General features: G+C 38.7%; 1 protein-coding gene and 1 pseudogene across 1 annotated transcript; both read left to right on the top strand.

The window, feature by feature from the left end:
• Positions 1–217: 217 nt before the first annotated feature.
• Positions 218–472, top strand: LOC111536043 (annotated as a pseudogene).
• Positions 473–3926: 3454 nt separating this feature from the next.
• On the top strand, positions 3927–5673 carry LOC111536045 (tubulin beta-4A chain-like). The gene has a single exon (XM_023202308.1). The coding sequence runs from the start codon at positions 3949–3951 to the stop codon at positions 4852–4854; it is 906 nt and encodes a 301-aa protein (XP_023058076.1). The 5' UTR covers positions 3927–3948; the 3' UTR covers positions 4855–5673.
• The last annotated feature ends 10220 nt before the right edge of the window (positions 5674–15893 follow it).

The following is a 15893-nucleotide window of genomic DNA, read 5'->3' as shown; positions in this document are numbered from 1 at the left end:
TATTCAGACTTGGGTTTGGGGCAGATGTTTCTCTAAAATTAACAAAGTGAGGCTGTCACTTCAAGGAAAACAACTGACAGCATTATTTGTCAATTACAAATTCAAGTTTTTGTGTAAAAATTAGAGTTTTAGAAAACTTGTAGTAGACACTACTTAGTCCAGAGTCTGATAACTAGGCTTGTTCTCTCCTTTTGAATCAGAGGCCACTGCTGCAAACATGCTCTACCAGATCCTCAATCAAGCCAAGAAGTATCTGAGCATGATTCTCCGCTTTGAGTTTATTGGAGATGGAGGTACTAGAGCAGCACTGTATGTCTTGCATCCAGCATTGTTCAATCCAGATGTTACTTGGAATGGAAAGAATAACCCAGAGCCCTGGAACAAACTGGGTCCCAATGATCAATACAAGTTCTACTCAGTTAATGTGGATTACAGCAAACCAGAGAAAGAAGGTCTTGTAAAACTGCTTTAGAATGAAGGTCCTCCAGAAGCCATCTCCAATTTTCCACTTAACTAGGAAATTTTTATCCTCCAAATGCATGAAATCATGTTGATGTGTTATGTAGGAGGTTACTCTCATTAATAAATATTTGAAACTTATAAAAAAAGGAAAGAAAACTTGTGTCTGCACTCAAAAAAAAAAAAAAGAAAACTTGTGTCTGCAACCATAAGCTGCACAGCTTTCTGAAACATAAATACTTTCCTGATAAGATCAATAGTGATAGTAACAAATGTGATATTTTTAATATTGTATCATGAAATATGTCAATATTTGGAAAGGTCTGCATAAATCAGTGAAGCAATGTTTTTAAAATAATCAATGCATGATGCTACAAAATCATGCATAGGTAAAAATTCCATTCCAGGTGAGGATAGGCAAATGGATTTTTCATGTATAAAAACACAAGCAGTTCATTGATACAGTTCAGTTTGCATTTTGGAACTAATCTCGAAGAAACTTCCGAATGTCCAATTTTAGTAAAATATCAAAAACCATCCACAGTTATCTGCATAGACTACTTTAAAACTCCTGTCTTTTCCAACTACATATATGTGTGAGATAGGACTTTCTATATTTCACCCAGAACAATATATCACAGAAGAGTGAATGCAGAAACAGATAAGAGAATCCAGCTCTTTTCTATTAAGACAGAAATCAAAGAGATTTGCAAAAAATAAAAGCCCATGTTACTTTTCTCACTAAATGTTTTTGTTTTGAAAAACATAGTTATTTTCATAAAATAATTTGTACTAACATGTAATTGATGTATTATCACTTTTAAATGAATACATAATTAAATATTTTTAATTTCCATTTTAATTTCTAATACAGTAAATAATAATATATTTTACTCAGATAAACAAAGGTTCTTTGGGGTCCTCAATAATTTTTAAGAGTAAAATTAAACAGTTGGAGAACTACTACTCTAGAAAAACTCAGACCCGGGCACAGTGGCTCACACCTGTAATCCCAACAATTTGGGAGGCCAAGGCTGGCAGATCACTTAAAGTCAGGAGTTCGAGACCAGCCTGGCCAACATGACAATACCCCATCTCTACTAAAAATACAAAAATTAGCCAGGCATGATGTCACCCACTTGTAATCCCAGCTACTCAGGAGGCTGAGGCAGTAGGATCACTTGTGCTCAGGAGGCAGAGGTTGCAGTGAGCCAAGATCATGCGCTACTGCACTCCAGCCTGGGTGACAGAGTGAGATTCTGTCTCAAACAAAAAAAAAAAAAAAGAAAGAAAAACTCATATGCTCAGGAAAACATGTTTGTGGCAGCTTTGTTTGAAACAATGAAAAGATGAAAACAATGTAAATATTCAAGAAGAGGAGAATGAATAGGTAAAATGTATGTATTCATAAAAGGTAATAATATGTACTATTGAAAGAAGACTTACAAGTATTAACATGGGTGAATCTGACAAACATAATGGTGAGGAAGTTGTCAAATTCTCTGTAAAGAATGATAGATTTATATACGTTTTTAAACTTTTATATAAAGTCAAAAGATACTCATTAATGATACCAGATTTTTGTCTATGTATATATATATGTAGTAAAATTAAATACATGAAAATGAATGAGAAGAATGTCCACCAACTTCAGGATATGGTTCTTCTGAGAATGAAGAGAATGATTAGGAAGAAGTACAAATTAGACTTGACCTCTATCTATATTTTATTTATTTAATAAATAAAATGATTCAAAGCAAGTATCATAAATTATTAACATATGTGAATTCAGGATGATAGGTACATGGAACTCTCTTTTATTAAATTCTCTTCCATGTATGTTTTGACAGTGCTGCCCTCTCTCAGTTCATATATCACAGTCATGAGGTCTCCAGAGAGAAGAGTGAGAATTCCACAAAACAGAGTGGGTTTCAGTGGCAGTCTCACCTTTTCACTATCTTTCAGAAGATTGCCATGAATTGTTGTTTATCTGCAACTCATAAGAGGATTTTGAATTATACTATCTAGTTTTAAATAAAACTGTCCTTAAAACGTGGATAAAGAGCTTGAATAGATTCTTGCAAAGAAACTAATTGAAAATAATTATGCAAATGGAAAGCTGGATAAAGAGCCAAGACACATCAGTATGCTGTCTTTAAGAGACCCATCTCACATGTAAAGACACACATGGGCTCAAAATAAAGGGATAGAGGAAAATTTCCCAAGCAAATGGAAAACAGAAATAAGCAGGAGTTGCAATCCTAGTTTCTGACAAAATAGAATTTAAATCAACAAAGATCAAAAAAGACAAAGAAGGCCAGGCACGCGACTCACGTCTGTAATCCCAGCACTTTGGGAGGCCAAGGCAGGTGGATCACCTGAGGTCGGGAGTTCAAGACCAGCCTGACCAACAAGGAGAAACCCCGTCTCTACTAAAAATACAAAATTAGCCAGGTGTGGTGGCACATGCCTATAATCCCCATTACTTGGGAGGCTGAGGCAGGATAATCACTTGAACCCGGGAGGCGGAGGTTGCAGTAAGCTGAGATCATGCCATTGTACTCCAGCCTGGGCAACAAGAGTGAAACTCCATCTCAAAAAAAAAAAAAAAAAAAAGACAAAGAAGGGTATTACATAATGGTAAAGGGTTCAATTCAACAAGAAGAGGTAACTGTCATAAACATAAATTCACCCAATCCAGGAGCACTCAGACTCATAAAGCAAGTTCTTAGAGACCTACAAAGAGACTTAGACTCCCACACAGTCATAGTGGGAGACTTCACACCCCACTGTCAATATTAGACACATCATCAAGACAGAAAATTAACATAAAGATATTCAGGACCTGATCTCAGCTCTGGATCAAGTAGGTCTGATAGATATCTACAGAACTCTCCACCCAAAATGACAAAATATACATTCTTCTCATCACCACATGGAACTTACTCTGAAACTGATCATATAATTGAAAGTAAAACATTACTCAGCAAATGTAAAAAAAAAAAAAAAAAACTGAAATCATAAGAAACAGTCTTTCAGACCACACCACAATCAAATTAGAAGTCAAGATTAAGAAATTCACTAAAAATCACACAACTACATGGAAATTGAATTACTTGCTCTTGAATGACTCTTTGGTAAGTAATGAAATTAAGACAGAAATCAAGAAGTTATTTGAAACTAATGAGAACAAAAAGACAATGTACCAGAATCTCTGGGAAACAACTAATTCAATATTAAGAGGGAAATTTACAGCACTAAATGCTCACATCAAAAATCTAGACAGATTTCAAGTTAAGAACTTAACATCTCAACTAAAAGAGCTAGAGAACCAAGAGCAACAAACCCCAAACGTAGCAGAGACAAAAAATAACCAAGATCAGAGCAGAACTACAGAAGACAGAGACATGAAAAACCCTTCAAAAAGTCAACACATCAAGGAGCTTTTTTTTTTTTTGAAAAAATTAACCCACTCGCTTGGGGGGTGGCATGGGGTCTGGGATGGGCACGCTGCTCATCAGTAAGATCCACAAGGAGTTCCCAGACCACATTATGAACACCTTCAGCGTGGTGCTCTCATCCAAAGTGTCAGACACGGTGGTGGAGCCCTACAATGCCACGCTGTCCGTGCACCAGCTGGTGGAGAATATCGATGAGATCTACTGCATCGACAATGAGGCACTCTATGACATCTGCTTCTGCACCCTCAAGCTGACCACCCCCACCTACAAGGACCTCAACCACCTAGTGTCGGCCACCATGAGCGGAGTCACCACCTGCCTGTGCTTCCCAGGCCAGCTGAACACCAGCCTGCACAAGCTGGCCATCAACATGGTCCCCTTTCCTCACCTGCACTTTTTCATGCCCGGCTTCATGCCCCTGACCAGCCGGGGCAGCCAGCAGTACTGGGCCCTGATGGTGCCTGAGCTCACCCAGCAGATGTTGGACACCAAGAACATGATGGCCACGTGCAACCCGCACCACAACTACTACCTGACTGTGGCTGCCGTGTTCCGGGGCCGCGTGTCCATGAAGGTGGACAAGCAGATGCTGAGCGTGCAGAGCAAGAACAGCAGCAACTTCGTGGAGTGGATCCCCAACAACTTGAAGACAGCCATGTGCAACATCCCGCCCCATGGCCTGAAGATGGCCGCGACCTTCATTGGCAGTAGCATGGCCTTCCAGGAGCTGTTCAAGCACATCTCTGAGCAGTTCAAAGCCATGTTCTGGCGCAAGGCGTTCCTGCACTGGTACACGGGCGAGGGCATGAATGAGATGGAGTTCACCGAGGGTGAGAGCAACATGAATGACCTGGTATCTGAGTACCAGCAGTACCAGGACACCACAGCCGAGGAGGGCAAGTTCAAGGAGAGGGCCGAGGAGGAGATGGCCTAGGTTGCTCCCATCGCTTCCCATCTGTCCCCTCGAGGCTTCTGACCTTTGATCCCCTAGGACCCTCCATCTCTGACCCCTAGAGCCCTGCTTTCCCTCCAAGCCTGACTCACCCCGACCCTAAGACTTTGCCCTGCCCCCTAACAATACCTTTGGAGCTGGCTTTACCTCTGGCTACTTCATCTCCGACCCTGACTCCCCTTTGACCCTTGAGCCCTAATTTATCTTTGACTCCCTTGAGCTCTTCCAACCTTGACATTCCCAGGAGGAGCCCCGATTCACCCCTTCTGACTCTGGAAACTGCTCCTTTAACTTTATGGGCCCTCCTTCACCCCGACCTCTGCTTCACCTTTGACCCCTGCCTCCCATGAATCCCATTTTACCTCTAGACCTATAAGTCCTGGTTTATGTTTGACCCCTCCCTCTGAGCTGCCCTTCACCTCTGACCTTGCCTCACCTTTAACTCCCCAACTGAGCCCCAGCTCCTACCTCTGATCCCAACTTCTCTTTCACCCCCTACGAACCCCATTTTACCTCTACACCTGTAAGACCTGGTTTACATTGGACCCCTCCCTCCAAGCTGCAGTTCACTTTTGACCTTGCCTCATCTTTCACCCCCACACAGCCCCAGCTCGTGCCTCTGACTCCAGCTTCTCTCTGGTTCCCACAGACTCCATGCATCCTCCCTGCCTCACTCCCCTCGGTCCCTGCCAACCTTAGCTTATCTGGGAGAGAAACAAGGCCTAGTGCCTGTGAGGAAGAGAGGTTGCCCCTGTCCTCCCTACCCGCTTCACTGCCTCGCCCTAAATAAATAAATTGTTAAAAAAAGAAAAGAAAAGAAAACTTAATAAAATAGATAGACCACTAGCTAGACTAATAAAGAATAAAGAGAAGAATCAAATAAACACAATTAGAAATGATAAGGGGGTTATCACCCTGACCCCACAGAAATATAAACAATCATCAGAGAAAACTATAAACACCTCTATGAACATAAACTAGAAAATCTAGAAGAAATGGATAAATTTCTGCAGAGATACATGCTCCCAAGACTGAACCAGGAAGAAACTGAATCCTTGAATAGACCAATAATGAGTTCTGAAATCGAGGCAGTAATAAATAGCCTACCAACCAAAAAGAAAAAAAAAAAAAAAAAAAGCCCAGGACCAAATAGATTCACAGCTGAATTATAACAGAAGTGCAAAGAAGAGCTGGTACTATTGCTATTGAAAATATTCCAAATGATTGAAAAGGAGGGACTCCTCCATAACTCATTTTATGAGGCCAGCATCATCCTGATATCAAAACCTGTCAGAGATACAATAGAAAAAGAAAATTTCAGGCCAATATCCTTGATTAACATCAATGCAAAAATCCTCAACTAAATACTGGCAAACTGAATACAGTAGCACATCAAAAAGCTTATTCACCATAATCAAGTAGGCTTCATCCCCTAGAAGCAAGGTTGGTCCAACATATGCAAATCAATAAGTGTGATTCATCACATAAACAGAACTAAAGACAAAAAAACCCTGATTATCTCAATAGATGTGGAAAGGCCTTCAATAGAAATCAATATTCCTTCATGTTAAAAACTCTCAATAAATTAGCTACTGGAGGAACAGACATCAAAATGATAAGACCCATCTATGACAAACCCACAGCCAATATCATACTGAATGGGCCAAAACTGGAAGCATTCCTCTTGAGAACTGGCACAAGACAAGGATGCACTCTCCCTCCACTCCTATTCAACATAGTATTGAAAGTTCTGGCCAGGGCAATGAGGCAAGAGAAAGAAATAAAAGGTATTCAAATAGGAAGAGAGGAAATCAAACTATCTTTGTTTGCAGATGACATGATCCTATAGCTGGAAGACCCCATCATCTCAGCCCAAAAGCTTCTTAAACTGATAAACAACTACAGCAAAGTCTCGGGATACAAAATCAATGTGCAAAAAACACTAGTAGTCCCATACACCAACAACAGGCAGGCAGAGACCCAAATCAGGAATGAACTCCCATTCACAATTGCCACAAAAAGAATAAAATACCTAGGAATACAGCTAACTAGGGAGGTGAAAGATCTCTACAAGGAGAATTACAAACCACTGCTCAAGGAATTCAGAGAGGACACAAACAAATGGAAAAACATTTCATGCTCATGGATAGGAAGAATCAATCAATATCACGAAAATGGCCATACTGCCCAAAGTAATTTTTAGGTTCAATGCAATTCCCATGAAGCTACCAGTGACTCTTTGCAGAATTAGAAAAAAGAAAAAACTACTTAAAATTTCATATGGAACCAAGAAGATCCAGTAAAGCCAAGACAGTCCTAAGCAAAAAGAATAAACCTGGAAGCATCACACTACCTGACTTCAAACAATACTACAAGGCTACGGGAACCAAAACACCATGGTAGTGGTACAAAAACAGACACATAGACCAATGGAACAGAATAGAGAACTCAAAAACTAAGACCACACACCTACAACCATCTGATCTTTGACAAACCTGACAAGAACAGGCAGTGAGGAAAGGATTCCCTATTTAACAAATGGTGCTGGGAGAACTGGCTAGCAATATGCAGAAAACTGAAACTGGACCCCTTATTTATACCTTATACAAAAATTAACTCAAGATGGATTAAAGACTTCAACGTAAAACCCAAAACTATAAACACCCTAGAAGAAAAGTATATCATCCATTTTGCAACATACAGAGAATTAATAAATGTAGGCATTGACTATCAACACCTGCTAACATCACAGAGAAAAGAGACTACAAGACATAACACACATTCTGATAGAAGAACAAAATGCCTCCAATAAAGTATTCTTGTTAAACAGAGAGAAAGTGGGACAGAAGGAGAGGAGGGAAGAAGAAGGAAGAAGAGGAGGAGGAACAGTGACAATGGCAACAATGACAAAAGAACATGTTAAATTCATCATACGTGGGAAAATCCAAGCTATGGGAAGCTCTTCAGGACAAATGACCTAGTTTCTGCAACAAATAAATAATTTCAAAAAAGAAAGATAACCTATAAATTAAAATACTTAAACACTATCAATTAATTATAATGCAGACCTTATTTAGATGCTAACTCAAAGAAACTTTTAAAAATTAGGTACTCAAGGATATCCCTGAAGAACATTAACGTGAAAATCCTCAATAAAATGCTGGCAAACCGAATCCAGAAGCACATCAAAAAGCTTATCCACCATGATCAAGTCAGCTTCATCTCAGGGATGCAAGGCTTGTTTCAACATATGCAAATCAATAAATGTAATCCATCACATAAACAGAACCAATGACAAAAACCACATGATTATCTCAATAGGTGCAGAAAAGGCCTTCAATAAAATTCAACATCCTTTCATGCTAAAAACTCTCAATAAACTAGGTATTGATGGAATGTATCTCAAAATAATAATAGCTATTTATGACAAACCACAGCCAATATTATACTGAATGGGAAAAAACTGGAAGCATTCCCTTTGAAAACTGGCACAACAGAAGGATGCCCTCTCTCACCAATCCTATTCAACATCATATTGGAAGTTCTGGCCAGGGCAATCAGTCAAGAGAAAGAATAAAGGGTATTGAAATAGGAAGAGAGGAAGTCAAATTGTCTCTGTTTGCAGATGACATGATTGTATATTTAGAAAACCCCATTGTCTCAGCCCAAAATCTCCTTAAGCTGATAAGCAACCTCAGCAAAGTCTCAAGATACAAAATCAATGTGCAAAAATCACAAGCATTCCCATACACCAATAATAGAGAGCCAAATCACGAGCAAACTCCCATTCACAGTTGCTACAGAGAGAAAAAAATACCTAGCAATACAACTTACAAGGGATGTAAAGGACCTTTTCAAGGAGAACTACAAACTACTGCTCAAGGAAATAAGAGAGGACACAAGCAAATGGAAAAACATTCCATGCTCATGGATAGGAAGAATCAATATCGTGAAAATGGCCATACTGTCCAAAGTAATTTTTAGATTCAATGCTATCCCCATCAAGCTAGCAATGACTTTCTTCACAGAGTTAGAGAAAACTACTTTAAATTTCATAGGAATGGAAAAAGAGCCCATATACCCAAGACAATCTAAGCAAAAAGAACAAAGCTTGAGGCATCATGCTATCTGACTTCAAACTACACTACAAGGCTACAGTAACCAAAACAGCATAGTACTGGTACCAAAACAGATATACAGACCAATGGAACAGAACAGAGGCCTCAAAAATAACACCACACATCTACAACCATCTGATCTTCTACAAACCTGACAAAAACAAGCAATGGGAAAAGGATTCCCTATTTAATAAATGGTGGTGGGAAAACTGGTTAGCCATATGCAGAAAACAGAAACTGGGCCCCTTCCTTACACCTTACACAAAAATTAACTGAAGATGGATTAAAGACTGAAATATAACACCTAAAACCATAAAAATCCTAGAAGAAAAGCTAGGCAATACCATTCAGGACATAGGCATGGGCAAAGACTTCATGACTAAAACACCAAAAGCAATTGGAACAAAAGCCAAAATTGACAAATCACATCTAATTAAACAAAAGAGCTTCTGCACAGCAAAAGCATCATCAGAGTGAACAGGCAACCTACAGAATGGGAGAAAAATTTTGCAATCTATCCATCTGACAAAGAGTTAATATCCAGAATCTACAGTGGACTTAAACAAAGTTACAAGAATAAAACAACCCCATCAAAAAGTTGGCAAAGGATATGAACTGACACTTCTCAAAAGAAGACATTTATGCAGTCAACAAACATGAAAAAAATGCTCATCATCACTGATCATTAGAGAAATGAAAATCAAAACCACAATGAGATACCATCTCACGCTAGTTAGAATGGCGATCATTAAAAAGTCAGGAAACAACAGATGCTGGAGAGGATGTGGAGAAATAGGAACAGTTTTACACTGTTGAAAATTAGTTCAACCATTGTGGAAGACAGTATGGCAATTCCTCGTGGATCTAGAACCAGAAATACCATTTGACCCAGCAATACCATTACTAGGTATATACCAAAGGATTATAAATCATTCTACTATAAAGACACATGCACATGTATGTTTATAGAAGCACTGTTCACTATAGAAAAGATGTGGAACCAACCCAAATGCCCATCAATGATAGACTGGATAAAGAAAATGTGTTACATATACACCATGGAATACTAGGCAGCCATTAAAAAGGATGAATTCATGTCTTTTGCAGGTACAAGGATGAAACTGGAAGCCATCATTCTCAGCAAACTAACAGAGGAACAGAAAGCCAAACACTGCATGTTCTCACTCATAAGTGGGAGGTGAACAATGAGAACACATGGACACAGGGATGGGAACATCACACACTGGGGCCTGTTGGGGGTTGGGGAGCAAGGGGAGGGAGAGCATTAGGACAAATACCTAATGCATGCGGGCCTTAAAACCTAGATGATGAGTTGATAGGTGCAGAAAACCACCATGGCACATTTATGCCTATGTAACAAACCTGCAGGTTCTGCACATGCATCCCAGAACTTAAAGTAAAATAAATAAATAAAATAAAAAAGTATACCAACAAAATTCTAAACAATTAAATGCCTAATACAGAAATGCTTAATAAAGTTGGAAGCATAAACTTCTTTCTGGACTATGCGCACTCACCTCACTCAAGGAATAGTATAATGATCCAACCTACCATGTTGGACAAGGGTAGCATGGTAGGTTTCAAGTGACAGCCAAGACTCCACAGGAATCCTTTGGCTTTGGAACAAAGAAAAAATAGACTCCTGCAGTGTTTTGCTGCTTGAGTTCTGCCCCTTCCCATCCGGAGAGAAAAATATAGATCGCAAGTCATGACTGTCTAACATTTGAAAACTTGTGAAACATATTTTTTTAATTTGAGTTTGAAAATCTGATGTGGGCACCAGAGTCATGATGGTAACCAGATTTCCAGGGTAAACAGTTAGTAGATATGATTGAACACCTGTCTTTCAGTTAGAGCCTAGAAGTCTGTTGGTGTCCTGGCTGTGATAAGACTGTATCTGAAAGCCTATAGAAGTTTCAGAAAGGTGAAGTAGAGTAAAAGATTTGCAGGGATTTCTGTCAGTGTTTCTTTTGTTTAAGTAAATTCTGTGGGTTGGGAATCATAAATCTCGTGAGTAAATGGAAGAGAAACCAATGGCCCACAGCAGTATGTCGTGTGTCTGAAGAATGGTGAATATTCTGATTTTTAAAAATCATTAGGATGGGAATTTTTATTTTTCCCTATAGTGAATTTTACATATACATTTGTCTCTGCCTCTGCTTTTGTCACCTGGCTAAAGACAAGTCTCTGTGTGTATTTAAATGAGAAAAGCCTTTACTCCCTCCTTATAGAGGAAAAGAAATTAGCCATGAAGCATAATCTGTTTGTAATTGTAACCCTTTGTCTGCATCTGGCTTTTGAGGAAAACATTTTTGGAGATTAACTTATCATAGGAATCTATCATTTGTGAACACTAGAGATATCCAACCCAAAGAGATCTACCGTCAAGGTTGGAAAAACATAGACTTGAAATAGATTCTGCATTGTTTAGAGAGCAGAGAATTTTGACTTCTATAGCATTTACTTGGCTTGCATAACAATAATATGAATTATTTTATATGTATTTAAAACTTTGAACTGCACATAAAATGGGAATACAATAGCATATAACTAAATATAGAAAATAGAGAAAAAACATTTTTTAAAACTTCACCTATAAACTCCTGCTTGGGCAATCTCTAGCTTGTCAAAGAGTTTATATGATTCTTCTACTGTATTTTCTAATACAGTAGTTTATATGATTCTTCTACTGTATTTTCTAAGAAAATACTTTAGAACACTTCTGCCTACATCCAGAGGGAATTAATAAATTTGATTATGAGGTCTTAAATTTAAGAGATTTTGTTCTGTTTAGCTTCTTGAGACTAACAAGTACTTACATAAACCTGAAAGAAAAGAACTCAAGAATTCCCATACAAAGAAATTGGACTTCTGATGCTTTAAATGTGCTGGCCCTTTAAGAAAAACTTTTTCACACACAGAAACTGCCAATTCAGAAACTGAAAAGCTGAAGTTGTCAAATGGTTGGAGACTAGGTTCCAAAGAAAGAAATGAAAATGAGATATCAAGCTAGCAATTAGTAATCATAAAAAAGCACTATTCAAAACTTCTGTGAAGCATTTTAATATTTTTAAATAAATGTAAAAGAATATATGGTTCCAAGTTCATCTAATATTCCTAATTAAGATGAATCCTCCCACAAATCAGAGTGATTTGATAAATTTGGTTTTAGAAAAAGCTAAACGTCCTCTCCCAGATTTTATGACAGCAAGGAATATAACACAAGTGTAATAGTGCATGAGTGTAACAATTTTTAATTAAAATGAAGAGATACAGAAAAAGTGAAAAAAATTTGTCACCAAAAGAGACATTTATTTTTAAATGTCTTTTTCATTACATAAATGTATTTGTTCTTCATAGCATTTAGATTACAAGGAAATATCCAGGCAATAAAAAGGCGTATGCTGGTAAGACTAATTTTAAAAGCTGTTTATGGGCAATCATGATATCTGCATACAGAGAAATTTAATTTCTTCCTTTTTGATCAGTATGTTTTATTTCCATTTCTTGCCTTATTGCACTACCGAGACCTTCCAGCCTTATGTTGAATAAGAGCAGTGAGAGCAGACATTCTTGCTTTATTCCCAATCTTGGCTGCAAAGTATTCAGTCTTTTGCTGCTAAGTATTAAGTTAGCTATAGGTTTTTTGTAGGTGCTCTTCAGCAAGTTGAGGAATTGCTCCTCAAATCCCTTTTATTATTTGTTGAGCATTTTTATTACAAATGAGGGTTGAATGTTGAAAAATGCTTCCTCTGCATCAACTGATGTCATCGTGATAGTTATTCTATTTAGCTTGTTAATTTGGATAATTGCACTATCGATTTTGAAATATTAAAACAGGGGGGCGGAGCAAGATGGCCGAATAGGAACAGCTCCAGTCTCCAACTCCCAGCGCGAGCAACACAGAAGACCGGTGATTTCTGCATTTTCAACTGAGGCAAACAGGGTCTGGAGTGGACCTCAAGCAATCTCCAACAGACCTACAGCTGAAGGTCCTGACTATTAGAAGGAAAACTATCAAACAGGAAGAACACCTATACCAAAACCCCATCAGTACGTCACCATCATCAAAGACCAGAGGCAGATAAAACCACAAAGATGGGGAAGAAGCAGGGCAGAAAACCTGGAAATTCAAAAAATAAGAGCACATCCCCCCTGCAAAGGAGCACAGCCCATCGCCAGCAACGGATCAAAGCTGGTCAGAGAATGACTTTGACGAAATGAGAGAAGAAGGCTTCAGTCCATCAAACTTCTCAGAGCTAAAGGAGGAATTACGTACCCAGCGCAAAGAAACTAAAAATCTTGAAAAAAGAGGGGAAGAATTGACAGCTAGACTAATTAATGCAGAGAAGGTCATAAACGAAATGACAGAGATGAAAACCATGACACGAGAAATATGTGACAAATGCACAAGCTTCAGTAACCGACTTGATCAACTGGAAGAAAGAGTATCAGCGATGGAGGATCAAATGAATGAAATGAAACGAGAAGAGAAACCAAAAGAAAAAAGAAGAAAAAGAAATGAACAAAGCCTGCAAGAAGTATGGGATTATGTAAAAAGACCAAATCTACGTCTGATTGGGGTGCCTGAAAGTGAGGGGGAGAATGGAAACAAGTTGGAAAACACTCTTCAGGATATCATCCAGGAGAACTTCCCCAACCTAGTAGGGCAGGCCAACATTCAAATTCAGGAAATACAGAGAACGCCACAAAGATACTCCTCCAGAAGAGCAACTCCAAGACACATAATTGCCAGATTCACCAAAGTTGAAATGAAGGAAAAAATCTTAAGGGCAGCCAGAGAGAAAGGTCGGGTTACCCACAAAGGGAAGCCCATCAGACTGACAGCAGATCTCTCAGGAGAAACTCTCCAAGCCAGAAGAGAGTGGGGACCAATATTCAACGTTCTTAAAGAAAAGAATTTTAAACCCAGAATTTCATATCCTGCCAAACTAAGTTTCATCAGTGAAGGAGAAATAAAATCCTTTTCACATAAGCAAATGCTTAGAGATTTTGTCACCACCAGGCCTGCCTTACAAGAGACCCTGAAGGAAGCCCTAAACATGGAAAGGAACAACCGGTACCAGCCATTGCAAAAACATGCCAAAATGTAAAGACCATCGAGGCTAGGAAGAAACTGCATCAACTAATGAGCAAAATAACCAGTTAATATCATAATGGCAGGATCAAGTTCACACATAACAATATTAACCTTAAATGTAAATGGACTAAATGCTCCAATTAAAACACACAGACTGGCAAACTGGATAAAGAGTCAAGACCCATCAGTCTGCTGTATTCAGGAGACCCATCTCACATGCAGAGACATACATAGGCTCAAAATAAAGGGATGGAGGAAGATCTACCAAGCAAATGGAGAACAAAAAAAAGCAGGGGTTGCAATCCTAGTCTCTGATAAAACAGACTTTAAACCATCAAAGATTAAAAGAGACAAAGAAGGCCATTACATAATGGTAAAGGGATCAATTCAACAGGAAGAGCTAACTATCCTAAATATATATGCACCCAATACAGGAGCACCCAGATTCATAAAGCAAGTCCTTAGAGACTTACAAAGAGACTTAGACTCCCATACAATAATAATGGGAGACTTCAACACTCCACTGTCAACATTAGACAGATCAACGAGACAGAAAGTTAACAAGGATATCCAGGAATTGAACTCATCTCTGCACCAAGCGGACCTAATAGACATCTATAGAACTCTCCACCCCAAATCAACAGAATATACATTCTTCTCAGCACCACATCGCACTTATTCCAAAATTGACCACATGATTGGAAGTAAAGCACTCCTCAGCAAATGTAAAAGAATAGAAATTATAACAAACTGTCTCTCAGACCACAGTGCAATCAAACTAGAACTCAGGACTAAGAAACTCAATCAAAACCGCTCAACTACATGGAAACTGAACAACCTGCTCCTGAATGACTACTGGGTACATAACGAAATGAAAGCAGAAATAAAGATGTTCTTTGAAACCAATGAGAACAAAGATACAACATACCAGAATCTCTGGGACACATTTAAAGCAGTGTGTAGAGGGAAATTTATAGCACTAAATGCCCACAAGAGAAAGCAGGAAAGATCTAAAATTGACACTCTAACATCACAATTAAAAGAACTAGAGAGGCAAGAGCAAACACATTCAAAAGCTAGCAGAAGGCAAGAAATAACTAAGATCAGAGCAGAACTGAAGGAGATAGAGACACAAAAAACCCTCCAAAAAATCAATGAATCCAGGAGTTGGTTTTTTGAAAAGATCAACAAAATTGACAGACCGCTAGCAAGACTAATAAAGAAGAAAACAGAGAGGAATCAAATAGACGCAATAAAAAATGATAAAGGGGATATCACCACTGACCCCACAGAAATACAAACTACCATCAGAGAATACTATAAACACCTCTACGCAAATCAACTAGAAAATCTAGAAGAAATGGATGATTTCCTGGACACTTAAACTCTCCCAAGAATAAACCAGGAAGAAGTTGAATCCCTGAATAGACCAATAGCAGGCTCCGAAATTGAGGCAACAACTAATAGCCTACCCACCATAAAAAGCCCAGGACCAGATGGATTCACAGCTGAATTCTACCAGAGGTACAAGGAGGAGCTGGTACCATTCCTTCTGAAACTATTCCAATCAATAGAAAAAGAGGGAATCCTCCCTAACTCATTTTATGAGGCCAACATCATCCTGATACCAAAGCCTGGCAGAGACACAACAAAAAAAGAGAATTTTAGACCAATATCCCTGATGAACATCGATGCAAAAATCCTCAATAAAATACTGGCAAACCGGATTCAGCAGCACATCAAAAAGCTTATCCACCATGATCAAGTGGGCTTCATCCCTG

The sequence above is a fragment of the Piliocolobus tephrosceles genome, chromosome 12 (genome assembly GCF_002776525.5).
Source record: "Piliocolobus tephrosceles isolate RC106 chromosome 12, ASM277652v3, whole genome shotgun sequence".
NCBI classification, from domain to species: domain Eukaryota; kingdom Metazoa; phylum Chordata; class Mammalia; order Primates; family Cercopithecidae; genus Piliocolobus; species Piliocolobus tephrosceles.
This window is presented reverse-complemented; position numbering and strand designations above follow the sequence as displayed.

Coding starts and splice junctions, on each gene's coding strand:
- LOC111536045 (XM_023202308.1), top strand. CDS start 3,949: ATGGGGTCTGGGATGGGCACGCTGCTCATCAGTAAGATCCACAAGGAG.